The 26,228-nt window shown below is 42.6% G+C and overlaps 4 protein-coding genes across 4 annotated transcripts; 2 read left to right on the forward strand and 2 right to left on the reverse strand.

Annotated features, from left to right (window-relative positions):
• Positions 1 to 10,626: 10,626 nt before the first annotated feature.
• On the reverse strand, positions 10,627 to 11,730 carry LOC131281737 (uncharacterized). The gene is made up of 2 exons (XM_058311084.1): positions 11,534 to 11,730; positions 10,627 to 11,462 (listed from the first exon to the last, which is right to left on the reverse strand). Exons 1-2 carry the CDS (start codon positions 11,663 to 11,665, stop codon positions 10,647 to 10,649), a joined length of 948 nt encoding a protein of 315 aa, XP_058167067.1. The 5' UTR covers positions 11,666 to 11,730; the 3' UTR covers positions 10,627 to 10,646.
• Positions 11,731 to 12,549: 819 nt separating this feature from the next.
• LOC131293060 (zinc finger protein 337-like) lies at positions 12,550 to 13,678 on the forward strand. The gene is made up of 3 exons (XM_058321140.1): positions 12,550 to 13,350; positions 13,409 to 13,554; positions 13,621 to 13,678. The coding sequence occupies exons 1-3, from the start codon at positions 12,550 to 12,552 to the stop codon at positions 13,676 to 13,678; spliced, it is 1,005 nt and encodes a 334-aa protein (XP_058177123.1).
• A 522-nt stretch (positions 13,679 to 14,200) lies between these two features.
• On the reverse strand, positions 14,201 to 15,561 carry LOC131293062 (zinc finger and BTB domain-containing protein 24-like). The gene is made up of 3 exons (XM_058321141.1): positions 14,794 to 15,561; positions 14,546 to 14,730; positions 14,201 to 14,477 (listed from the first exon to the last, which is right to left on the reverse strand). Exons 1-3 carry the CDS (start codon positions 15,559 to 15,561, stop codon positions 14,414 to 14,416), a joined length of 1,017 nt encoding a protein of 338 aa, XP_058177124.1. The 3' UTR covers positions 14,201 to 14,413.
• Positions 15,562 to 20,860: 5,299 nt separating this feature from the next.
• On the forward strand, positions 20,861 to 23,653 carry LOC131293063 (RING finger and CHY zinc finger domain-containing protein 1). Its single transcript, XM_058321142.1, has 7 exons — positions 20,861 to 21,005; positions 21,549 to 21,710; positions 22,178 to 22,336; positions 22,421 to 22,543; positions 22,627 to 22,782; positions 22,887 to 23,088; positions 23,147 to 23,653. Exons 1-7 carry the CDS (start codon positions 20,874 to 20,876, stop codon positions 23,464 to 23,466), a joined length of 1,254 nt encoding a protein of 417 aa, XP_058177125.1. The 5' UTR covers positions 20,861 to 20,873; the 3' UTR covers positions 23,467 to 23,653.
• Positions 23,654 to 26,228: the final 2,575 nt, after the last annotated feature.

Consider the following 26,228-nt stretch of genomic DNA (forward strand, 5'->3'; position numbering starts at 1 on the left):
CAGATAAAGCATAACTGGGCGATCCGCTCGAACCAGTCGATCGAGAATTTAGCTCCGGTATCGAAAACACACCAATGACACTGGTCTACCGATCGGTCCAAGCCGATGGACCAAGCGGTGGTTTGGCTAGAGGAAAGGGAACAGGAAGGAACAGGGTCCATAGGGAAGACGGCCGGAGAGAATCGAAACACAAATCTTGATGTGTCGTATTTTTGATGGCAATCAATCTGTTTCTGGCGTAGGATTTGTACCGGTTCTACAAAAAGTCTCTCGCCTCTCTGGGATCCGCTTACCCTTACATTCCTGCCAATGCGCCCCTCCCCCCTCCCCTCTACCTGGGGCCAACTGGAAGGACCCTTCCGTAGGAACCTTCCTCACCAAACCGTAGCTAAGCTCGATCAACAACAAGTCGCCCATTAAATCAACTGATTACAATGAAACGCTTGACAGCAAAGCGTATCATCGACTCGAGCGACTCCAGATTTTGGGGCAGGCAGGTTTTGTGGAGCTCCGTCTCGATCTTCCCTCCATTCATTCTCTCTTTGACACATACACACACACACATTTTGAATCTAAAATCAAGGAAGTTGACTATTTTATAACGTCCTCCGTACGACTAAACCACCATACGGCGAGAACTGGAGAGCCAAAAAAAATACGAAAATCAAATCGTCATCAAAATCGCGATCACATATCGCTTGGAGATTAACGTTTGAGTGCTTCAGATTGCGTTAATCTAAATCCATCCGATTTCGGAACTATTTATTTGTTTTGCCATCTCGTTAAGGCTAATCAGCGATTTGCAATCGTGATTTTTATCTCCCGAATCGACTCGAGGCGATCCGTATCGCTGCGAATGTGTGAAATGATCTTGTAAATCAAATGTAAACTAGGTCGATTTTGGTAATTGTTATGGGTTAAATTAGCCAGCAAAGGAACAGGTACATCAAGATGGAGAGGCAATGTTTCAGTTTGACACACTTCGACAAATTTTTGGTTCATCTGATAACTTTGAATAATACATTGTTCATAGCAAGATCATTTAAAATCGATTGATCCTATTGATCTCCACACGACAATAAACTGGAAATGATTAGCATTACTATTATGTTTTAATTATATGTTTAGTCTTATATGATGAATCTTAAATATAAAACTTAAACATCACATTTAAGAGAAGTCAATGTTTGGTTCTATGAATAGAAACAAAACGAAACCTTATGTAGTAATGGAAACACTAGAACTTCTGACTTTTTAACTGTTTGTTTCGTCAAATTCCATGAGAATCCAATAAAATTTTAATTATGATACTAATGCAAATATTTTGTCTACAATACAAACATTAAAACATAAACCAGAAACAACCACAAGCATTGTTGAACGAAGACTGTAGAATTGAACGCGTCAAAATTGTTGATTCCTTGGTGTGAAAAGCTTTATGAGCTTTGATTATTTTAAATTCAACAGACCGTAAAGAAATCTTCTATGAAAAGCTCTTAACATTATAAAGATTTTATAAGGAGAAAGTAACTCTAATAAATTTAGTAAACTTTTCTCCTAAAACTTCTGTAAATGTATCACTTTTGTCGTTTTAAATATCTCACATTTCCCAAAACAAATCATATATCATATTGCAAGATATGCGTCGCTAACTTCCAGAACTAAAAACGGTAGAAGAAACCACACACAAAAAGGAAAGGACTGTGAACTGCGCGTCCGCAAATTATGTCCAACCGACCACGACGACGACGACGACGACGACGAAAACGTCCACCGGCAGCGTAATGAGGAGCCGAAAATGAGCTGCCTGGGCCATAAATCAAACGAACGCCCTCTCTTAGAAATCAACTCACGCGCGCAGCTTCCCACATCCCACCGCGAAGCCTTCCACCCCTCCGCCGGGTCGGGATGCGCGAAAAGCAAAAAAGCAAAACGGCCGGACCACGGATGGAACTGTGCCCTCGCCGGACATTACCGGGCGTGGAAATTAATTCCGAAACGCTGTTGTAGGTCAGCGCATTTTCGAACATCATATTTCAACCGGTGCGCCAACCACCCCGCCCCAAAAACGCCCCATACCACGCCGTCCCCACTGAACACCATGCGCATTTTCCGCCGTCCGCCCACCGCAAACCAATATGGAACCCTTGAACGCACACACACACATTGTGGAGCGTGGCACGTTTGAGTGGAGTTTTCGGAAGCCCGCTTTGAAGTGTCCAGTCCCGTCCCATGTCTTCTCCCCGCTTCATGTGCAACCCGGGTTGCCGGCGTGGCCACAAAGCCACCGCGAGCGCTGGAGATCTCACGGAAAAGATTTGGCAAACCTTTGGCAAACAATTTTCACCGCAAAAGCCACGTTGTTTGCCCGCGTGTGGGTCGCTACCTTTTCTCATCCTTTTTTTGTGTGTGCCGCTATGTCTTTGGAATTCCACCCGCTCCCCCCGTCCCGGTCACGTACGCCCGAAAAGCCAGCGGGGAGTCCGGCCAAAGACAGAAGGCTTCTTGTGTTTAAAATATATTCCACCGACCGATTCGTCCCGCAACCCGCGGGGACGTGGGCGAGGGGCGCGCACGGGGTCGTAAACTAGGAGCTTCCGAACCGCACCGAAACCAGTCGCGGCCAGGATCGAGAATGAAAACCTGCTGATAAGCCGCGGCTGACCCGGAATGCAGCTCCATCGTCGGCGTCGTCGTCGTCGTCCTCGGAGCATGTGGCCGCCACATTTAAGTCTAATTTACGATAATAACATTTAAAAGATTTGATTTACGACCGCGGGCCGCGGGGGCAGCACGGTCCAAACTTCTTCGGCCCCGGTGGAGAGGCGCACGTTCGTACGTACGTATGTAGATTTACGTTATTAGGTGGTAGCTTCCAGCAGCAGGTAGCAAAGCGGCGCGAGCAAACCGGGCCACCATTAACATACCACCCTCCGGAGTCAGGGTCCGGGGTGCCGGTCCGGAAAACTATTGGATATGGATCATAAACCGGGAAGATTGTTTTTCCCGCTTTTGCGCACCCACCTCGGGCGGAGGTCACCTTCCCGGTCATCCCAGCAAGGAGGACCGGCAGTTTAAACAAGGTGCCGCTCGAGGGATGCACGTAAATGTCATGTGCCTCGGCGAGTTTGCCGGTTGCAAAGTTGGCCAACCTTTTTTCCTTCTTCCTGTAAAGTACCGCCATCACGCGATCGTGTCCGAAGCGGAGTTCTCGGTGCTGTCAATCATTCCTGGCTCGGTTGGTCCCGGATGATCCGCCAGCTACTTTCACTTTTTCTTCCCGGTACGAAAGTGAGCCGCAGATGATCCACTAAGGAGATGGAGTTGCGAAAAATAAACAACTTCTTTGTTTGCGATGTTGATTGAAGAAAGTTTAGTGTCTTTCATTTAACGTTACTTTCTTATCAAAGAACAATTGAGTTGCATACGGAATTTAATTTTTTATCATATTTTTACGAGTCTAACAACAACACAATATTGCTGACCAATCCTGTTGAAACGAGTTTTTGTAATTTTTCTAGAGTTGAGTAATTCTGATTCAGAGTAATGAATCTGAATGGCTCTTTTTGTTTTAAAGATTCGTGAATCTTTGAATGAGAGATTCATGAATCCCAAAAAACATAAGGTGATGAAGAGTTTTGCGCAAAAATGGGTACAAGGAACCCTTTTTATTTTGGTCGCATAATCCAGAGCAATGAAAGAACCATCAAGATTCTTGAAACATCCATGAAAGATTCATAAAGATTCATTAAGATTCGTTCGAAATATTCATAAACATTTGAAGAGACGAATTTTGAAAAAATCATCTCAAGTGAATCTTAGGTGAAAGATTCATATGAATAAATTTCGTTAAGAGATTCATGAAGCACAGCACTAAATTATTCTATTTTGCAATAATTCAATCTCATGTCCAAGATATTTATCTTATTCCTATCGCTTCGTTTAAAAGATTATTCAGTTAGTTTAGAGTGTTTCTAGACCCTGCTTTAGTTCTAACAAGAAATTGGTTCCTTTATCAAACATTTATTATTAGACACTTCTTTATATTGTTGGCAAGTCTTTTCTTTTTCTTTCGTAGGGTACGAAACCCAAAATATAATTTCTACTAATGATAATTATGACACAGAGATGTCACACGAATATTTTAGTTTCATTTACTAGATTGGCACCGCATGCTTTTATATACGTAATCATTATAATTCAACTCATGTTGAGTTAAGTGATTTTACTTTACATCTTTACAAATGGATTGAAATAACAATGATTCGCACTTATAAACATTTGCGCTAATCCATCCTACATACTTATCAACTGTGTCATCACTTTCACTGAATATCTTTGCTCGGATCCGCTGTTTCTCTCCTTTTATGCCTTCCCCGGTTGTGTGTGTTATCGTCAACAACCGAGGCTATGCCGCCTGTCATCATCGTCTTTAGCTTTCATCGCATGCTGACCCAGAGCACCGAGCACCCCCATTCCGAGCGGGCCTTCTGCTATGGAGCCGGCTCCGTTACTTCCACCGCTGACCCAAACACCGCTGACCATTCATGCCGTGAAATATGATGACAGGCCAAAGAGCGGAAGCGCACGGCAGCGACGAAGGATCATCGCGCAAACCGAGCGCAAGCAAGGGAAGCTTACGATGGCAACGACGACTACGACGACGATGGCTATAATGTCGATCATCGCATGTCCGCGTGGATGAGTCGTTGAATTGAAGGGAAGGAGGCCGGGGGATCGGGTCCAGGGTTTTCACTTATCATCCGCCCTCCCGATGGGCTGGAAGCTGAACGAAAGCGAAAGTACGATCACGAACCTATTGGGCGCACGATGGGTTTACGGGTAAGTGTTTTGATGCGCGAGCTGATGGCGAAGGAAAAGGGAAAACGGCGGTTCCCGTTCGCTAATGCCGAGCTGGTTTAGTATTTGAAAGAAATGATCCACCCCGATGACCGATGACCGGGGCGAACTTTATGACAGGCGATGGCTGGGGAAAACGACCTTTTCTCTGCCGCGCACCGTTTACTACCAGTATTTAACCCAACGAAATAGATCCTTCGCTGTTCGCTTAGCGCTCGTCGAAATGTCGCCCCGACAGCCCTCGACGGAGGTCACACGATCGTCAAACCCAATGGATTATTAAAACTTACCCCAATGGAAAGGAGCGATCATTCCAACTCGGTTGCCTTTCATTTCCGATTGCGAAACCGACCGTTTGCAACCCACGATCGCAGATCATCAACTCTTCCCGACCCGTTTTAGCAAACACGTCTTCCTCTGCAATGTTGCAACGCGCGGGCGAAAGTAAAATCCCTTTTCGCACGGGGTTTGAATAGAGCTCGGGCTGGGAAGCGCGTCTAAAATCTTACTCCTCAAAACGGTTTCCTCTGCCCGTTGACGTTGACGAATGACAATGGTTTCCCTTTTTTTTCACAACACAACATCAGGGAGAGGTTTCTATTTCCAACCCGATCGCTCCTTCCCGACGGTGGGGTAGCTGGGGTGGGGTGGTAAATTATCTCATCTCGCCATGCAACACCCCAGCGTGCCATCCATCTCCGTGTTGACCTTTTTTTTTGCCCCGCGCCCCGCTTTGCCTTCCAACTTTGTGCCGATTGTTACGTGACGGTAAACGGATGATGGTGAAGGAAATTGTCCGAAATTCAGAAGGAGTGTGCCTTATTCCCCGCGCCAGAATGTGGGCCGAATGGGGAAGGGATGGAATCGTTGCATGGTCGTTCCCTGGAGCCACCGTTTTTTTTTCGTTGTTCATCGAGAAGGTTTGATTGGATCCAATGTCAGGATTTCGAAAGTTGGATCGAGAAACCGATAGGATCTCATAAAACCGCAGATTTTGCCGGCACCTAACGAGGTGTTGCAAAAGACATACAATGCTGCTAAAGACCCGTAGTGAAAAACTAGCCAAATATAGGAAGAATAATGAGCTGTAGTCAAATCGGTAGGCGTCTAATTATTTATACTATGCAAATCAACTAATGAGTTACATAATCATTGAAACCTCTTAAAACAACTATCAATTGTGTTAAGGAGCACAAATTACATGTTTTACCACATTCTAAGGAGTTAAACACTAAATCATACGAAGTGTTTATCAGAAAAAAATTATGCACTAAGTACAAGACGCCCTAGCGTTCATTTTAAAATAAATTACGAGTTTCAGTTATTATAGCGAAACTATAGAGAATCTAGTTTTAAAACACATTTCGGAGTATAATTCAGAGAAATCATCAAGACTGGATATTTTTTAAAACTTCATTCAACTTATATCAGAGAGTTTAATTAATCAATTATTCAATTTAAATTAAATTCAATTTTAATTTTAATTTATCGATAGTTTATTATTTACTATTATAAAATAGTCACAGTTGTTCTTCGATTATTTAACTAGTAATCGCATGGTTTGTGATTGGTTTCGAACCTTCCATATTTAAGCCAATTTATACTCATTTATGCATTAGTAATATGATTTGTCAGTTGTACAATCAACATGTTAAAGTAGCTTTAAAGGACACATAATTAAACATTCGAACTTAAACTTAAAAAAGAAATTGTTTTCGACTTGTAATTGAAATCTTAGGACTTTTATGACAATCATTTATGAGTTCATGGCAAGAAAGCTCTATAGCATGATTACTATTTGCAGCGTAAAATCTAGGAGATAAAATTGCCTAGCATATTCTTGAAGAGGGATCACGATTGCTAGCAAATAGAAATTCACTCGTCATATTTCAGATGTACACCGTTGCAGATCTTTTTTCTTATTTATTGAACTTTTATATAGTCCTATCGCTTAAACAATTGGACGGTGAAAGATCGCGCTACACCCGCACCGTTTACGATCAATCGAAAGGGGATCATACTGGCATATCACTAAAACACTAATCTGACTCCATAAACCGTCACGAACCGATCGGATTTATCGCCCGCACCATTCCAGACCGGGCACGTCATTCCCCATGCCCGCGAGGCCAAACTCATAAAGTAAGATATTCTCCGTCCGTCCGGGCAATACACCTTCCACAGGGATCGTCCCGGACGACCTGACCAGGCCGTCATGAAACTAGTCACCCTTTCAACAAGCTTCCCAAGCCTCAGCTGCACGGCGGACATGATTCATGTGCGCTCCGTACTCCGTTCCGTTTCCGAAGGACAACGACAACACTCGCCCGACGGACGGCGGGTTGTTTGGACTTTTCGAAAACTGATCACCACCGTTTCGCCGTAAATACTAGATGAGTGTGTTCCGCCATGACCTCAGTTAGGCCGCCTGTCCGCCGCCCTTCCCCAACGGGGGTCGGTGTGTCTAAGTTAATAAATACAAATTTCCCCATCATTCACCCGATTAAGCAGACACCGTGGAGGGTCCCGTACTGGTACTTTCCCGCGTCTTACTCTTCTTCCTGTTTTCTTCCCCACCCGGGTCACAACACACCACACCAGAGCCTTAGCAAACGGCATTCGCTAGTGACAAACCCACTAGGGACGAGCGGGTCTTAACTCATGGCTCGTGTTTTATGAAAACTTCAACACCCAACTCCGGCATGAGGGAAAGAATAACCGCCTAACAGGGAGCTACGGGTTCGATGCCGATGAAAAAAGTTCTGACCCTTGCCGGCGACGCCCGCCGACGCCCGATGACGTCGCACCTTGGGGGTAATTGAATTAAACACTAACTAACGACAGGCCGTAAAAACAGAAATTTAAATTTAGCACCCATTCAAATCATAATCAAAACGCATTTTACACTACCGCCAATCCCGTCATAAATTCAGTGCTCACTTGTTGCGGCCACGGTACGCCCGAACGCCACGTGACAACCGGAACCATTCTGGGTTCCCTGATCCACCAATGGGTTGGCTTTCTAACGAACGCATCGTTCTTCGTAGTCCTGCAGCGGAAAGGATGGTCCCGAGCGAAAACGAAGAATGAAGGCATAAATTAAACTTTTATTTACCACACACGCACATGCACATGCCCGGGTCTGAGGGCGTGTGTTGTATTTTCCCCCCCGTTGACCCTCGACACGGTTGCTTGCGGTTGTGCGCTTTATCCGTGCGCAACAACCGGGAGTCCAAGTCGGAAGAAATGACTTCACCTCCTTTTTCTTGAAGCGCGAACTCGTTTCGTCGGCCAAAGTGTCCGACTTCTAGAGTCCTTCCAGAACCATTGTTATTGATGTTCATTATTTGTTAATCGACGACTATCTGGGAAGAGGGGGTGGTGAAGAGGAGGAATTGGGAATGGGTGATAGTTCATTTTAATACCTTCCCAGGTTCTCCCCTCAGGAAACCACCAATCCGATCGGTTTGGAACACAGTACAGATCAATTGTGGTCCCCCGAGCGTACTAGTCATAATCCTTAAAACCCCCGGGATTGTTGTGTGTGTCTGTGTGTGTGTCTCCTCACTTTCCATTAAAAACCCTCAACTTTGCGGAACCTTCTTGAGGACTTTTAGGTGCGAAAGCTGTTAAAACTTGCCCGTGATGGAGCGTAAAACCCACCCGAACCCGCCGCCGTACGCATATTGCCATATTCGTTCGGTATGAATATTCCCTTTTCCGCAGCCACGCCGGCCAACTCTCCAAAAACAGTCCGTCGCAAAGCGATCAGTAAATGCAGATCGTAATGGAGATCAACTTTTAGTCCACGGTCCGCTTTCGGTGTAGGTTGAGCTCTTATCTGCAAAGCGTTATGGTTCGCGCGGCGTGCCAGTACTCGCGCCTGGTAAATCACGCCACACACAGACAGTGGTTAGCATTTGTTTGAGAGCAAGTACTTATTTGCTAAATAACTATTGTCTTATTGATTTAATGAATCTATAGATTTGTTACAAATATGATGCCTACGTCGTAGGTGATTCAGCATATCAATTTTATTTTTCAGAAGTTTTATCTTTTCAGGTTTTAGTTTTTAAAATCATGTTTCGACACCAGGGCCCCATTTTATCTTCAATACCATGGCACTCGCACTTAAAGTATTCCAACTATAAAATGTGTCTTCTAAGATAATTTCGGGTACTCTTTATGCTAACATGTATTTTCTGTGGCATCTTATTAGAGGCCAAAAAACTTAAGCACAAAACTACTTCATTTTGCCTTTCAGTCTTTTTTCACATCTTTGCACAAGCGTATGCTGTATTTTAGCGTTAAGATTGAGTTGAATGGATAGTAATATTGATTAGCAAAAATACTTCATTATCCTCGACAGCTTACCTATTACGATAGTTAAAAAAATGGCCCACTAGCGCTAGGGTCCATTCGAATCCCATCCGAGACTGGTGAGGATTGACTATCCACCTATGCAAAGGATAACAAGTCTAATTAGCCCATAAAGGGTAGACATGACCGAGCAGAGATACATCTCGAGGAGATGTCTTCGTTATATAATTTGAGACAAATATTACATTTAAAAAAATGATCACTTCAAAGTCAAAATTGTTTTTTCAACGGCTAATGCTTATAATTAGGCTCGCCAGGCTCCGGTGGGCTGGTCATGACATGAGAATGGCACCGGGCGACCCAGCCCGTAAAGTCCTTTTAGGCTGTCCCCAAGGACAGAGGAGACGTGGTAGGCCTAAATTGAGGTGGAGGGATGGCGTAGACGAATCCGCCAATAAAGCCGGGATACGGAATTGGACCAGCGTGGTGAGCGGTTTCGGATGGAGCTTCGTCAGGCCAAAACCGCTCAGCGGTTGTTGCGCCACATAAGTAAGTAATGCTTATAATAATTGCTACCACTGTGCACTGGGACAACGCATAAATCGCTCGCATTGCCTCCCTCTTTGAGCGCTTCGGACGCTGATGGTGAACCCCGGAGGTGTTATTTACATGTCCCTGAGCGGCTTATTAGGACATTTCAGAGTACGCCACCGGCACCGCGTCACAGTCGCGCACAAAACGCCAGGGCCAGGAAATTGATTGTCGCTCTTGCCACCCATTCGCGTTGCCGAGGCCATCGCCGTATCGGAGCCACGGTGACCGTTTCCCACTTTGCACGCGGTGGAAGTAACTATCCTGAAATATATGATCGCAATAACAATACGAGGTCCGCGCAGCGCAGCGAGTGCCATAATCTCGTCGTACAATCTGCACCACACTTCCTCACAGCTGGGTCAATCCCTACTTGATCTACGAACCTCCTCGCATAAGATCGCATAGACTTCGGAATCGCTCCCACCCCGATGGATGCTCATTAATGTGCGTGAACCCCTTTCGCAAATGAAGTGCGTACCTTCGGACGAGAAGCGGTGGGCGCGCACGGGGGAACTGCAAAGAGCGGTTATAATCCTTCACCGGCTCATTGTCGTCACCTCGGAATGGTACTATTTTCTCGCCAGACGACTGGGTCGGGCTAGTTGTATTAAAGCTATATAAAGTAGAAGCATTTATTTCACAACATGAATATTTTGGTGGACCACTTGTACCTTCCAGCTAAAATCGCGAACGTCTACGCAAGACGTTTGAATTAAGATTAAATTTCTTGTGACATGTTTTGCACTCATACTTTCCGTGAACGTTAACCTTAAACAGTATATAAGATTTATTAAATTTTCTAAATTGTACAGACTGTAAAATAACAATACCATATGAACGTGATATGGAGCATTATTGGCGAAACCTTTTCCTCATTGTTCGTCGGTAGAATCATTTGGCCGACCATAAGGTTCTTCATGACACATTATTATATGTCGATAGATATCTCTCGGTGTTCGAAACTTCTTGGGACAATAGAGACAAACAAGAAGCTTTCGTCTGGATTTGCTGTGCTCCCATCTTATGTGGGCGCCTAAAGGTTGTTCGTCAGAATCGCAATAAGGGCATTTGTACTTTTCTTCCAATTGCTGGAAGGTCATGCGTTGGGATTTATTCCGTTCTGCAATCGTGCGTTCATCATAAAGCAATGGTAATGAACAATCGGAATCATTTCCATCTCCTTGACTAGACGGTGGCACGCAAAGCACCATCTCGATGCTGCTTTTCTCAATTTTGGTCCTTTTTTCCTTTTTCAAAACTTCTCCCATTACTTCCCCGTAAAGGGAAGGCATCGAATAATCGGAGTCATTATCGGACTCATCCAATGCTATTACATCCGATTCCTCGTCGGTGTGGGTATTTCCGGTTTCCGGCACTTCGTTGGCAGTGCTAATTGGATCCTGGTTTACTTCTTGAGATAGCGAAGACACATCATTGGATTCCGAGTCGTCCAGTGATATTGCATGGTTTTCGGCTACAGTTATAACCGTAAATTCAGCACCTTGGACACTAGCAACTTCTGCAGGGGCGCGTGTTATTGTAGCACTGGCCAATGCACTCCTATTGCGCAAGCGAACGAGCCGTTCAAATATGGTATCATTTCGTAAACATGTTCGACGGTAATTCGCTGATTCGTTTATTGATACACAGCAATCGTTACACAGAACAAATTCCTCATCTGCAGATAGCTGTAAAGCATTAAAAAAACTGTTACTAACTTTGACGAACGAACAATATAGTGGGAAATAATAACACTTACCTCAATGCCGGTATAGTATTGTACATCTTCGAAAGTTAAAGCGCTACTCGTTGCTTCCGAGAATGATATTAGACCATCTCGGCACAAGCAAAACCGGCACATATTCCCAGTAGCACCGAAATTATCAGCCATTAGTGAATCTTTGTTTTAACTAAATACACATTAAGAAATGTTATTTGAGAAGCAACTATGATTGTACATCCGATCGCTAAAGAATACTGCTGTACTGGATCGCTTAACTTGTTTACCAACAAGGTATGCCGACTGTCAAAGCTCTATTGATCACTGGTCACAGCTTTCTGCAGCACATCTTGTTCTGTTTACATTTATCCGACCGGAGAATTCTTTTGCTTTCAGTTACTGTAAATTCTATCAATTCAATTTAAAACCCTAGAGCTGCAATAAATCAAGAAAGTCAATACGATTAGTTTCAAAAATTATTTGTAAGACAAATATCGATGTTAAAAATCGTGTCAAACTTCTTGGTTGTGTAAACGCAGTTTCACTTGAGTCATTTGTCGTTGCTTGGATTTTGTTTGTAAACAAGTTGAGCGACGTAAACAATCAGAATAGTTTAGCGTTTGGTCGATCATTTTCCGTTCAGTTTAAGATTTATTCTTGCGTCCGAAGTGGTTATCGATTCTTTTAATGATTTTTTTTTGAAATAATGGGCAATTATACATTTGCTTTAGACGAAATTTGTCGCTTTTGTTTATGCAACAATAGTTTGATATCATTCTCGCAAGTAACAGGTTCCGTTTTATCTGTGAGAAATGTGCTATACTACACCGGCATTGAAGTGTGTTGTTTACTATACGATTATTTCCTAAGCAAACAAGTAACCCTTTCTTCTTGTTTTACAGCTATCCGATCATGATGAAGGATTTGTGCTTTGCAACAAGTGTTCTACAACTATAACCGATGCAGTTAATTTTCGTCTGATATGTTTACGAAATGATGCCATATTCAAAAGGCTCGTTGGCTGGGGCAAACCAAATGCAAGGCGCAATGCCATAATGGCACGTATTTTTGGAGAGCGTGATGGACGTGGCCCAGAAGCTTTTAAATCTACCGATTTGACTGCAAGTGCAAGTGAAAACGATGTAATAACACTGGACGACTCAGAATCCGATGATTCACATTGCGAGAAACCTGTATCAATTGAAACGAATAATTCAACTAATGAAGTAGATGCAGAGAGTGAAATTGAACAAACCATTGCCGACGCGGAAACAGATTCAGAAGCATTGGATGGCAATGAATCCGATTATTCCATGCCCTCACTTGACGGTGAGGCTGTGGAAAAAGCGTCGAACGACAAGTTGATAGCCGAAACCGAAGATGACGAAAGGTCAAATTGTTCCACGATGGACAGTGAAAAATTGCAGCAGACAACGGAACGTGAATCCTCCCAGAGTTATAAAGACACGTCAACGAACTGGTCGAAAAGGAACAGATTATTTTCTGATGGCAGCGACTCGGACGATTCTATAAAATCGCTCTATAGTGAATGGATGGGAAAAATTTCAAACAAATCTATACCGTACAGCTTCATAAAAGTTACTACGAAGGACATATACGCGTGTTATGGTGGGCTGTGCCCTTATTGTGGGGTACAGAGCAAGGACCTAGGAACTCATATACAACGGATACACGAAGCAGAAAAGACATTACTTTGCCCACACTGCCCGAAGATGTTTGCGGAAAAATCTCAATTAAAAGCTCATATTAATACTTGGCATGAGAAGCGCATAATCATAACATGTCCTACTTGTGGTAAAGGATTCATAAACCGCAGAAGCTATAGTTATCATAAGGTAATTAATACACGTATTTTTTCCTGCTGAGAATAAAATATTCTTACTATTTTTGCAGTATAATTCTCACGGAAAAAGCGACGTGTACGAGTGTGAAATATGCCACCGGAAATTTAAGTCCCCGGATGGATATAAAAGACACTTTAAGGCACATTCATTAACTTCTCTCAAGTGCGAGGATTGCGGAAAACTATACTCAACTGCGTATGTAAAGAATAGGTCATTCATGACGCGAAATAATTTAAATGTTTTTTTCGTCTTTTCCCTCAGGTTCTATTTTGAGCAACATAAACTTCTTTCGCATCATATGAAGAAATCACTCGAGTGACTCGGCTGTGGAGTGAAAGTTCGATGATTCAAGCATAAAAAAATCGACATTCCGAAGAATATCTATTGAAAGAAATGGATAAGTCGTTATGAGCCAAACGCAAACCTATGTTGTTTAACATTTCATCTAAGACTAAGGATAAGGACAAACAACAGGAGTGAGGGCAACTGGCCACTTATACATTTCAACACGAATGGCAGATAAAACCATAATCGTCGAACGAAGATCTTTTCGCCTATTGGCATTGTGGGTTGCATCTTTCGGAAGATGACCTCACTTATTCCGAACTATCATTCAAGAAATGGAAATTGAAAAACTGCAAGCTTCAAACAATGCCATGCTGCTGCTTTATGTTGTACTTCAATCGGAAATAATTTTATTATCTCCAGCCTTTTAGAACAGTTCAGTCATTTAATTTTTATGTATTTGCATGTTAGGAAGAATATATACATAAACACAAAATCTGTACAATCAGCTTAAAAGGATTGCTAAAAGCTCTCGAAAGTACACTACGATCGAAGTTCAGTGGATTATAGATGCTAGAAACAGCATGAGAGATTGACTACCGTGTGAAAAACATACGTACACTTATAAAAATAGGAAATCATAAATCCTTGGAAGCTTAAAAAGTTAAATAGCCGCGTAGTTTCATTTAAATGTTTCTTCAAAATTATTCAATCCTGGTTTTTTGGTAGCTGATGAGTGAAAAACTCGGATTTCGGTAACCCACTGAACTTATTTGGAATTACTTTTTTGTTTTTCGCATAAACCTCTATGTTTATGTAGCCCGAACGTGAACCTGCAAAGAGAAGGAAGACATGTTAGCCAGAACGCAATACGAATCTACGAAAAAAAACCGTTCATTACATAGTTTTGAATAGCTTGCCACAATCCTCGCACTTTGTAGCAGTTGGAGAATGTTTCTTTATATGTTCTTTATACGCATTTAAAGAAGATAGCTTCTTGTAGCACGCTTGACACTCAAACTCTCCGCTCTTCGGTTGTTGGACACTCTTCGGTTTGTGGGCGCTGTCCGGTCCGTGGACGTGTTTCTGTTAAATATATAAAAATTCTTTTTAATTGATTCTATTGAACAAACAAGAAATTTAAATTACCTTATGAATGACGTATCCGGCTTTATTGGCGAATCCTTTCCCGCATTCCTCACAGGTTTCAGTGATAAGCCGTGTGTAGGGACATTTGTCTACATGACTTTTCAAAGACTCCTCATCAAGAAACTTCTTTGAGCAATGCGGACAGGCCAGTTTCTCTTTTGATCTTTTTGTGATTTCTCTTGCGATTGTTTTGTGCTTATACCTTATGTGGCTAGCTAAATTTACTGGCTGAAAATCACAGTAAGGGCATTGGTACCTGCGCGTGTGGCTATATTGCATGTGCCGTTTTACATCCATTGTCTTGCAACCACAAATAAGGCATGTATACCATATTGGTTTTGGCCTTTCAGTCCTTTCTATTTTATTGACACATTCGCTGTACAGCGAAGGTAAGGAGTAATCGGAGTCACTTTCATCTGCTGGGAAGTCATCGTTTTGCGTGCTTGTACCCTCTTTGTCGAATACGGAGGTACTTTCGGAGATAGTTTGGGGTATGTTGTTTTCGACCAACGGTTTCGATGTAGGCTCGCCATTAGCAGAAGTGATGGAGTAATCGGAATCATCATCATCTAATGCTACCGCATCTGGTTCGTCATAGCTACTGGTTTGTTCAATTTCCGTCCCTTCATGTTCTTCAGGAGGAAAAGGATTCATCTCTGCCGACTCAGGTTTCCCGACTTGTGACGACGCATCATCCGATTCCGAGTCATCCAGCGTTATTATTTCATTTTCACCCGCAGTTAAATCGGTAGGTTGGTCAGTTCGCATGACTTGGCCCGCGACTACACGTTTTACGGTGAAATTGTTCTGCGCAATCCTATTGCCAAAGGAAACGAGCCTTCTAAATATGGCATCATTTCGTAAACATGTTCGACGAAAATTGGCCGAACTGTTTATTGACACACAACACTCTTCACAGACAACAAATTCTTGGTTCTCAGAGAGCTGCAAAACGTGAAGATAACATTACTATTCGCTAACAACTGATAAACAAATAGAAATTGTAATACTTACTTCAATTCCGGTGAAGTGCAAAGCATCTTCAAAAGTTAATGCGCTACTCTTTGCTTGCGCGAATGGCATCAGCTCTTCATGGCATAAGCAAAACCGACACATATTCATTGCATCTACGATAGTATTTGCCATGTTGAGATTTACACCCATTAAACATTTGTAAGCATTTATACTAGAAATATTTGCTTATTAACTGAGAATGGATCGACCGAATTCTTTTTTACTGAATCGCTTGACTTGTTTACCAACAACATCGAATGTGCCGAATGTCAAAGCTCAACAAACCCTTGGTTACAACGCCAAGTTTAGGTGTTGTCTACTGGAAATCGAAATAATCGTTTCGTATACGATTAAAATAATTTTTAATTCAACATCCCTAAAGCTTTTATGGCTGCGATAGTCAGATAATTTAACACGATCCTAGCTAAGAATTTTTGATAGACCAAACAACACAGCCAAAAATTAAATCATATTTTCTGGTTGTGTAGATGCAGCTTCACTTGTGGCGTTTGTCATAATTTTGTTTGTAAACAATTTGCAGGTGATCAGAATAGTTTTGTGCATAGTTGATCAATTCCGGTTCAGTTTAAGATTTATGTATTTTTACAACTTAAATTACTGTGCATGGTTTTTGTGAGTTGTCTTCAAAACGATGGCCAATTATACGATTGATACAGATAAAATTTGCCGCTTCTGTTTATGCCCCGATAATCTAGTTTCATTTTCGGAAGCAACGAGTACAGCTTTAACTTTTGAAGATGTGCTATATTGTACCGGAATTAAAGTAAATACCATGTTTGCTATTCGACTATTTTACAGTCACAAACAGTAACAGTTTCTTCTTGTTTTACAGCTACCAAAAGATGAAGGGTTAATCATTTGTAATGATTGTTGCATATTAATTAACAACACAGCGAATTATCGTCGCACATGTTTACAAAATGATACCATCTATAAAAGGCTAGTAACTGGCAATGGCAACAGCAATGCTAAGCACAAGACACGCGTTACTGGAGAAATAATTGGACGTGGCGCAGAAACTGTTCAATCTTCGGATTTAACTGCTAGTAAAAACGATTCAATGACACAGGACGACTCGGAGTCCGATGACGTACCTTTGGCGTCGCTTTGCAGAAAACACGATGAGTTAAAATCCAAAATCGGAAATGAAGAAAGTTTGAAATTTTGCCCGAAGGACAGTGGAAAAAATCAAGCAACGGGTGTAGAATCTGGCAAAAGTTTTTTAGATACTTCAACGCACTGGTCCAAAAGAAAAAGATCACTTTCGGATGCCAACGATTCGGATGATTCTATTACTTCACTGTATGGAGAATGGATGGATAAAATTTCAAGCGACTCTATGCCAAATGACTTGCTAAATACGAGAGCCTATCTAGCTTATGGGCTATGCCATATTTGTGGGAATGTTGTAAAAACGGTAAATTCTCATATACGTCGGATACACAAACTAGAAAAGAGTATAGTTTGTTCACATTGCCCGAAAAGATTTAAAGAAAAATCTGCTCTACAACGCCATATTAATACATGGCATGATAGGCATATAATAATAACCTGCCCATTATGTGGGAAAGGATTCGTCAACAGTTCAAGCTATTTCTATCATAAGGTAAATCAAAATGATATATTTTACAACAAAAAAAGAAATATTCTAACTGTTTTTCCAGCAAAACTCCCACGGAAAGAGCGATGTGTACGAGTGTGAAACATGCCACCGGAAATTAAAGTCCTGGGACGGGTACAGAAAACATCGAAAGGAACATTTACTATCTGTTCTCAAGTGCAAGGATTGTGGAAAACTATTCAAAACTGCGTATGTCATCAAAGATCTATTAATGAGCGTTTTAATTGAAACGCTTTCTTTCTGTTTTTAGGTACACTTTGAAGCAACATAATCTTCGTTATCATCGTACGTGACCACTCGATCGGTTCGGTTCTGAGCTGAAACTTGATTAATCGAGAGTAAAAACCCAAATATTGCTGAATATGTGTTGAAAACTAATGAAAAAGTTGTTGCTCATACTCGTTTAGTTTCTCCAACCAGGCGATATACTCAGGTGACAGAGCTTGGTCCCTGGACAGAGGAATTGCTACGGAAAAATGTAAAACCGGTGACAGGCCTTCCTACAAATTCTGAATAGATCTGAATGCTTTACCGTATATTTAAATTAATGTGTTCCACCAATATTCATCTGCTGGGAATATATTCAACACAGAGTTTTGCAAATTAAAATAAAAGTTGTGTTGTATATTGGAGGGAGAAGACACTCCTCGTACGTTTCGGACAAGAATTAATGTACTATGCTTGAAGCCAAATCAAAACTACGACGAAATTATATTCAACTAAATGAGATATCGCTTTTTATCTTTATTTCTTATGGTAATCTCCCTTTTAAATTACATTACTCGGGGTCCACACTACAGCGCGACGTCGCCTGACAGGAGCTGAACTCCATATAAAAAAAACCTTGCGCGATGTCGCGCGGATCGCGCTAGGTATTTTTTTGCATGGAGTTCAGCGCCTGTCAGGCGACGTTGCGTTACGCGACGGTGCAGTCTGGAAAGCGTGAAACAGTTTAGGATCAAGTCAGAATCGAATCAAATCGAGTCCCAAACAAATCAAAACAGATTCGAGTCCTAAACAAATCAAATCAGATTCGAATCCCAAACAAATCAAAATAGATTCGAATTCCAAACAAATCAAATCTGATTCGAGTCCCAATCGAATCAAATCTTTAGAATCCGTCAAATGGGATTCGAATCTTCCGAGTCCCGATTCTGCCAACACTAGTAAACAAAGTCAATCAACAGACAGGTCGCAGCATACTATGTAACGAGCCGAAAACCGTGGGAAATGAAAATGTTTACTTCTCACGAACAGCGAAGAAAGTGTGGTAAAACTGCAAATTTGGTATGTTTCATCAAAAGAAAAAAGAGTTGAGGCGTTCGAAATATGTTCTGGAGGAAGACTGGGTATAAGGCAGACCAACACACTTAATTTCGGCAATCACAGCGAGCAAAAGGATCTATATCCCATGTTTTCACACAGAAGAGCAGTTTCTATCCGCAAGACCATGGATACTGTGATCTAGAATTACCAACTACCTATTCCGCGAAGATTTTGGCGGAGATCTCCCACAAGTATGCTGGAAATTTTTGTAAACACTTTTTTAACCAACTGTCACAACAATGGCGGAGCAAAAAACAGCTTTGACCCGACCTGTCTGTTAATTGTCTTTGCTAGTAAATAACCAATGACAGGTGTGTCATGGCGCACGATTGCAATTTCCAAGTCGGTGGCCTTTTCGCGTACACGGTACCGAGAACAGTTTTCTACAATTCCGTCGTCGCGTTTGGTTGGTTAAAGAATCTCTGATGCTGCCTAGCTAACATCTCAAGCCCATGGTAACGATGACGTGATAATCTATACGGAAACTTAGTGCATACGGAACGACATTGTGCATTGTGGTAGGACACAAGCGAAAGTGTGTGCCTCAGCTTGGTGGGCTGTATCGATTGAGACGAATCCGGTTCTCCACGTCGGGGCGACTGTGAAAGTGAAAATTTCCCTGTCCGAGAGTTGCATGAGGCGAGCCGTCATGTATGGTAGCGTTGCTACTTTTAGTGCGTAGACAGTGTGGGCCAGTGTTCGCATGGTTTGGCTAGAAAACTCAATTCTTCATCAAACAAGCAACAAATCCGTTCATCAAATTCAATAGCACGCCTTGAGCTGGCACGGGAAACGGGTTTTTTTTCTCAGTGCCTCTGCATTTGTTCTGTTTGGTGCACCACCAACGAAAAGACTCCGTGCTTGGCAGAGTGCATCAACGATGTTGGCTAGAACAGTGTCCTTACAGCAATAAATAAAACTACCATTTGTTGCTGGACGAATCAGTGTTGGCGATTGAAAAATCGAATCGTTTCGTAACCTCGCGTTGCTGCTGCTGCTGCTGCTGCTGTTGTTTCGCAAGAAAATGTGTTTCTCTTAAGTCAAATGCACAAATCGTTCAACAGCTTGCTGGTGTGCGATGTACTGTCGTCCACGGCCAGGCGGTCACGACCAAGGCCTCCGGATCCAGTATTGACCATCAAAGCGGAAAACAGTGAAAACAGCAGCAACAACAAAGCAGCACAAATCGTCATCACGGTAGGTCAGGGCAAGGAAGGCAGTCGTAGGTGGTGGCGACGACGTATTGCACGTAAACGTAGCAACCACAGCTGCGCTTCCAACACCAACGCCACGGGATCCGCTACGTCAAAGTGAAAGAAGAAAGACGAGCGCGTTTCATTTCGTTCGGCACGAGGTTCGAGACGTGCGGAGGCAGGCGTTTTGCAGTTTCACTTTCCCTTTTTCAAAAAAGACCTATTTTTTTACCGTGATACGGAAGAGAAATGGACGTCGTCGGCTGTTTCGTGTGCTACCGTGCCAGCCAGTTGCAATTTTCTGTGATAAAATCACCCAAAAATGAGTGCATTTTAACAGTGTTTCTTTTTTATTTAGCGTGAAGCCGTTGCGGTCCGCTCCGTGCAGGAAAGTGCGTGGTTCATTCCGACGAGAGATAGTTTTGTTTAGGTAAAATTTCACCCAAAAGTGTAGTGATCATAAATTTGTAAACGTACTATAATTCGACGGCGGATCGGCAGCACAGGTGGTAAAAGTCGTTAGTGCTTCAAATCGTTCGAGAAGTTCATTCAACAAAGATAGTTTAGTGAAAGTGGGCTACTGCGATAGTGACGTCGAAAACAGGATCCTTCTAAATGTAGTGGTTGCACAAGATCAGGATCACCTGTCATGTGTCGAGTGTAAACAAAAACATTCGTGCATATCTTAGCTGCCCCGTGGGTCGTGTATTTATTTTCGAGAAGTGTTTGACGATATGTCACATTTGATATACAATCCTTAACTACACAAATCAACGGCAATAAGATCAGGAGCAGCATCAGGAGATAGGCTTCAAACAGGGAATCTCATCGTAATTGTCTATCTCTGCTGCTAGCTTCAGCTTCCCCTCGCGTATTAGAACTGAAAAATCTCCACACGGTTCACCATGGATGACAAACAACCAATTACATCGCCAAACGAGGACAATGCTACGGCCACGATGCCCACGACGAACGGACGGGAAGAGAACGTGAAACCGGTCGGTTGTGCGCATTACAAACGACGGGCCCAATTTGTGGTAAGTTCGCCTTGTTCTCCTCCCCAAGGGCTGAAGGTTACCGGAAGTGCATTCCGGGATGCTGTGGCATACCGGAGAACCCCATGGCAGACATCTGGAAAGAGAGCGAAAGTGGTGAAACGGATTCGAGGGTCTCTTCACGGTATCGCCGCTGAAGTTCATTCACTTTCTTTGGTCTCAAGACGACGACGACGATGACGCCGACCGATGCGGACCGATCGCTCGATGTTTCGATTGCTTGCGGTCGTGTGCGAGATCGTCGTTTACCCTTTCCTGTGTGTCTTTTTATCGCCATGCGACGAGATTTTCTCATTACCTAGTTAATAAGATGATAATTTATGATTTGAATGCCGCAGAAACCACTTTCACGATGGTCCCTCGTCGTTCCGCGCCTTTGATATGGCATAGGTGGTGCTTTTTATAATGTCTTCCTTTAACAAAAACTCGCTGTTGATGTTTTATATTGTTCACTCGCTGATACACATTGCCCTCTTTCCAAACATCGTGCGCACTCCGTTCACTGGTTTTTTCGGTCCATTTTAGACTCCATGCTGCAATAAATTCTACATGTGTCGATACTGCCACGACGAGAACGAGACACACTTATTCAACCGGAAAACCGTCACGGAGCTTATCTGCACCGAGTGCAACACCCGACAACGGGTGCAGGCGGAGTGCGAAAACTGTGGCGTCCGCTTCGGCAGGGTAAGTATATGGGACAAGGTAACCGGAATCGGGGCGGCGTGTCTCACGTGTAAAGCTGTAAAATGGCACTTCGTAAGAACTGCACAGAAAAAGGGCAGATGATCGTGAAAAGTTTTTTGCGATACCATGAAACATTTCCGCTGTTTGAGAAATGGGCAAAATGATGCGTTGAGTTTAGCTAACTTTACTTCTCGATGGAAACATCATTTTAAATAACCTCACTGAATGACACTCTTGTGCGTTTTACGTTTTGCATAACTTTGCTTTTGAGATGTGCAGAACTGATAAATTTATTTTGCGACAAATATGTACACATATCATATAATTGGAGACAAAATTACCTTTTTGTACAAGTCAGACTACAAGTCAAAAGCAAAACAAACAAGACTATGTTGTACTTCAGCAATTTTCATACCCCATATTATCGTTTTAATATTCATCATTTGTTTCACAATACTTTCTCCTAGTACACATGTTTGGTATGTAATCTCTTCGACGATGAGGATCGTAATCAGTACCACTGCGAAGGCTGCGGCATTTGCCGCGTCGGTGGCCGTGGACGTTTCTTTCACTGTGAGGTTTGCAACATGTGTCTACCATTGCAGCTGAAGATCGATGGCCATAAGGTAAGGTGAATCAATCGACATGATTGGCGTGTGTCAAACACGTTATAAATAATGTTCCATTCCCACTCTCGTCCGTCATTGTAGTGCGTGGAAAATGTGTCTCGTTCGAATTGCCCAGTTTGCCTGGATGACATTCACACCTCGCGTCTTCCGTGTCACATTCCGGACTGTGGGCATTTACTCCATCGGACCTGCTTCGAGAACTTGGTATGTTGAAAAAGGAAAACACCACCGAAAGGAGTAGTTTCGTGGAAGTGTTAACTGATTCATCTTCCATCACATACCTCCAGCTCGCTACTGGCTACTATGCTTGCCCTATCTGCCAGACATCGATGATGGACATGGTGCAGCTGTGGGTGTTTCTGGATGCCGAAGTGGCCGCGACACCCATGCCAAAGGAGTACGAGAAATATTACGTCGATATCCTTTGCAAGGACTGTCACAAGGTGAGCTTATGGTTGTTTGTTGAGCGCGCTTTAGGCCGAAAAAGGATGAAAAATATTAAACCGTGGAGATCTTTTTGTTATTCTTTTATTTTTTCTCCGAGCAGGAGTCATTGATAAAGTTCCACGTGGTTGGACTAAAGTGCCCCCACTGCGGTGGATATAATACCTGCCAGACGAAAGCGAAAACTTCCCGCACCGAAACGGACAGCTTTGACGCCGACGGGGCGATGGGCAGTGGCGCCCCGACGGACGCCAACACAGTGACAACGGCATCGCCGCCGATGGTAGAATTTCCCGCGGCAAATGGTACTTATACACAGACGCGTTCATAGAAAATGGAGAATAAAACTCCTTCGATTTGCAGGTACAGAGAGTACGAGCCACAGCACGACGAATGAGGAAAGTTCTAGCGGTGGTCCGAGCACCTCGACGACATCGTCCACTTCCTCCTCGTCCGCATCCACAGCTTCCTCCTCGTCCTCGTCGACGGTGGTGAGCCTGGCCGCAAGCAGCCACAGTGGCTCTCAGTTCGGGAGTGACAGTTCGTCTGCCAACGCAACGACCAGCAGCCACAGAGCTCGCGATAGGGACGAAGGACCGGCACCGCCTATCTGCGACAACGATCCCGCGGCCACCTCGTGTGGTAACAGCAATAACACCGACGGTGCGACGCCCCAGATCTGAACGGTGTGAAACCATTCTACCAACGCCGGTTGAAGACGTCCTCTGGGTGCGTATGTGTCCTGTCTTCCCTTCTAGATATGGCGCTTGAGTGGATACCAAGGTGAATTAACCAATATGTCGATAAGAAATCATAGCAAAAGCAAAAACGAACGAACTCAAATTCAAAGTACTCTTTACTCCATTATCTCAGACAAAATTCCAAAACAAAACAAACAAAATCATTTAAAAAAGACGAGCGTCACATGGTGGAAATGTTCCATGTACGATTACTAAAAGACGCAAAGTTTTTTTTTGTTAGCCTAACAGTGTTCATTCCAATCAAATAAGTATCGTCCGTCGTAAATCCTAGCAGCCTTTGCTTTGTGTTCATATTAGTTTTGTTTGTTAACATATTTGTGTTATATTACATGTAGTAGAATTATGTAGCTTAGTAGTCCAACTCACCTCCCCCTCTCCTTTTCCCTGTACGAGGTAACTGACTATTCATGTACGCGTAAGGAAACAGTCATAAAAAAAAAAAACATATGAGGTGTCACGGGAAAATTGTGGAAATAGAAACATTTTGATCTAAAAAAAACAGTAATATATAGAAGAAAATGCTCCAATCACTCGCGACGAAAATGTAGAGAAACTACCAGCAATTATGTAATATGAATACCTTCATTTATGTCTTGCTTATCCACAACGATGTTTAGTATTGTCTCGTGTATAGGAATTGAAAATCAAAATTAATGCTCTATTCAGTGAACCTTGACTGAGGAACGCATAAACGCCTTGTCGTCCGGGCGATTCGCAATGGCTACATCGCTTTTCTGTCAATTCGTATGCTGGCGGCTGTTTTTTTTGTGCTCTCTTTCTTTACCCATTCGCGGACTAGCGAAGAAACCCCACGTACCTTAACGTAATCATTAAACATAACCAATCATAAACATTGTTGTGAAAACTTTGTTTACAAAACCGATAACACTGTCATCACTCCAACATGGTGTGATTGACTGTGAATCCGTACATTTTTAACGTCTCCACAGTGGAGACTCCGGACGACAAGGTGTTAATCCGAATCTTTTTGGTGTAAAAGCAACATAACCAATGGAAAATGTGCGTGGTGGAATCTCATGCTTCCCATGTACGCTGCGCAAAAACATGCGTATGAAAACTGGAGTGCGGCCCTTCGACGATTAGTGTTCTATCGCGATCTTGTTCGCGTAGAGTGTAAGCTATAGAAAAAAAAGATCGTATACTACACATGCCCGTGAAGCCTGAAGCCTAATCGAAAAACAAAATATTATAATTATTTAGCTCGGAATTTTGTGACGCAAACAGTATTCAACTTATTGCACATATATTTTTATATATTTTCAAAACTACAATAGTATAGTCTAAATTGATTCGTGAATGTTCTGGTAGTCATGAGCATCGGTGTAAACAAATTGTAAAATTACCAAATTAATACGGATGGATCGTAGCTACACTCAAATGTACTTCGGAGCGGATATTTTCTCTCATTTTCCCTACAATTTGCATTGCAAGAGGTGCTGCAATAAGAATCTGATTTTACTTCGTTTAACCAGAGCCAGGCGATTTAGTGAATCTCGAAAAAGAACTGATCGCCACGATCGTTGCCACGGACTCCGGCCTCGGATTGTGGGGTAAATAGCGGAGCTTTTTGGTGAAAGAATGCCTTTAATAAAGCCTATTTATTTGAATTGAAAAATAATTTTGCTTACGTTAGAAAAAAGTACTAGAAGTTAAACTCCATAAAAAATTATTTAACGGTTTCGTTCATGCACCGTTCCGTTTGGCATTCTAGGGTAATGTAATAGATGAATGAGTAAGGCTTCAATACGCTTTCAAAGAACGGTGATGGACTAAAAAACAAAAAAGATAAACCCAATCTGCAATCGATATTGTACGAACGAAAACATATTAAACACATAAAACAAACGCGCTATTAGTTTCTTGTCAACGTTTTGCAGACCAATACAGTCTGGGGCCGCAGGGAAGAAAAAGAGTTTGCACATGTTTTTGTTAACAGCGAAAAAGACATAAACAAATCGGACATCCCGCAAAGTTGAATCTGTGAAATCTGTTTAACAATAACGAAAAAGACATAAACAAATCGGACATCCCGCATAGTTGATACTAAGAAAACTGTTTAACAATAACGAATTACAAAAGACATCCTAAATACCAGTCGAATTGTGAATCTGTACAACTGTGCTGTTTTTGGCGACCGTCCTCTCAATCAAAAACGTTTAAAGACGGCGTCACGGGCGAGGGGAGTAAGTTATTGCAGCAAAATCTATGTAATTTTGGTGGTAAAAGCAAGCTATAGAATATACGGACAAGTCGGCACGCGTGACAATGATGAGGGAGAAAATTTTAACAAAGCGTAATTGATGGTGTAGAATAAAAAAACAGAAAAATCATGAATTTAACTTGTAGCTCTTTAGAAACAGCGAAATGAAAAACGAAAAAAAAAACACAGTAAGGAAACGACACTATTACAAGCTAAATGACACAGCGCAGAATAATCTGTATACAATGTACGGCAAAGGTGAGCCCGGCCGTTCGGCGGACGGTCCTGTTTGGTGCAAGTGTTGGCCGGAAGCAACGTGGAACCGATTCAATTTCTTACACTACACAATAAACATTTTCCTATCGTTTAAATCAGTCGTAATATAACGCCCTTCATTTTTATTTCTCATTACAATAAATATAGGCCACTGATCCGTACCACCAGCAGTTTGAAAGAAGCTCCT

The sequence above is a fragment of the Anopheles ziemanni genome, chromosome 2 (genome assembly GCF_943734765.1).
Source record: "Anopheles ziemanni chromosome 2, idAnoZiCoDA_A2_x.2, whole genome shotgun sequence".
NCBI classification, from domain to species: domain Eukaryota; kingdom Metazoa; phylum Arthropoda; class Insecta; order Diptera; family Culicidae; genus Anopheles; species Anopheles ziemanni.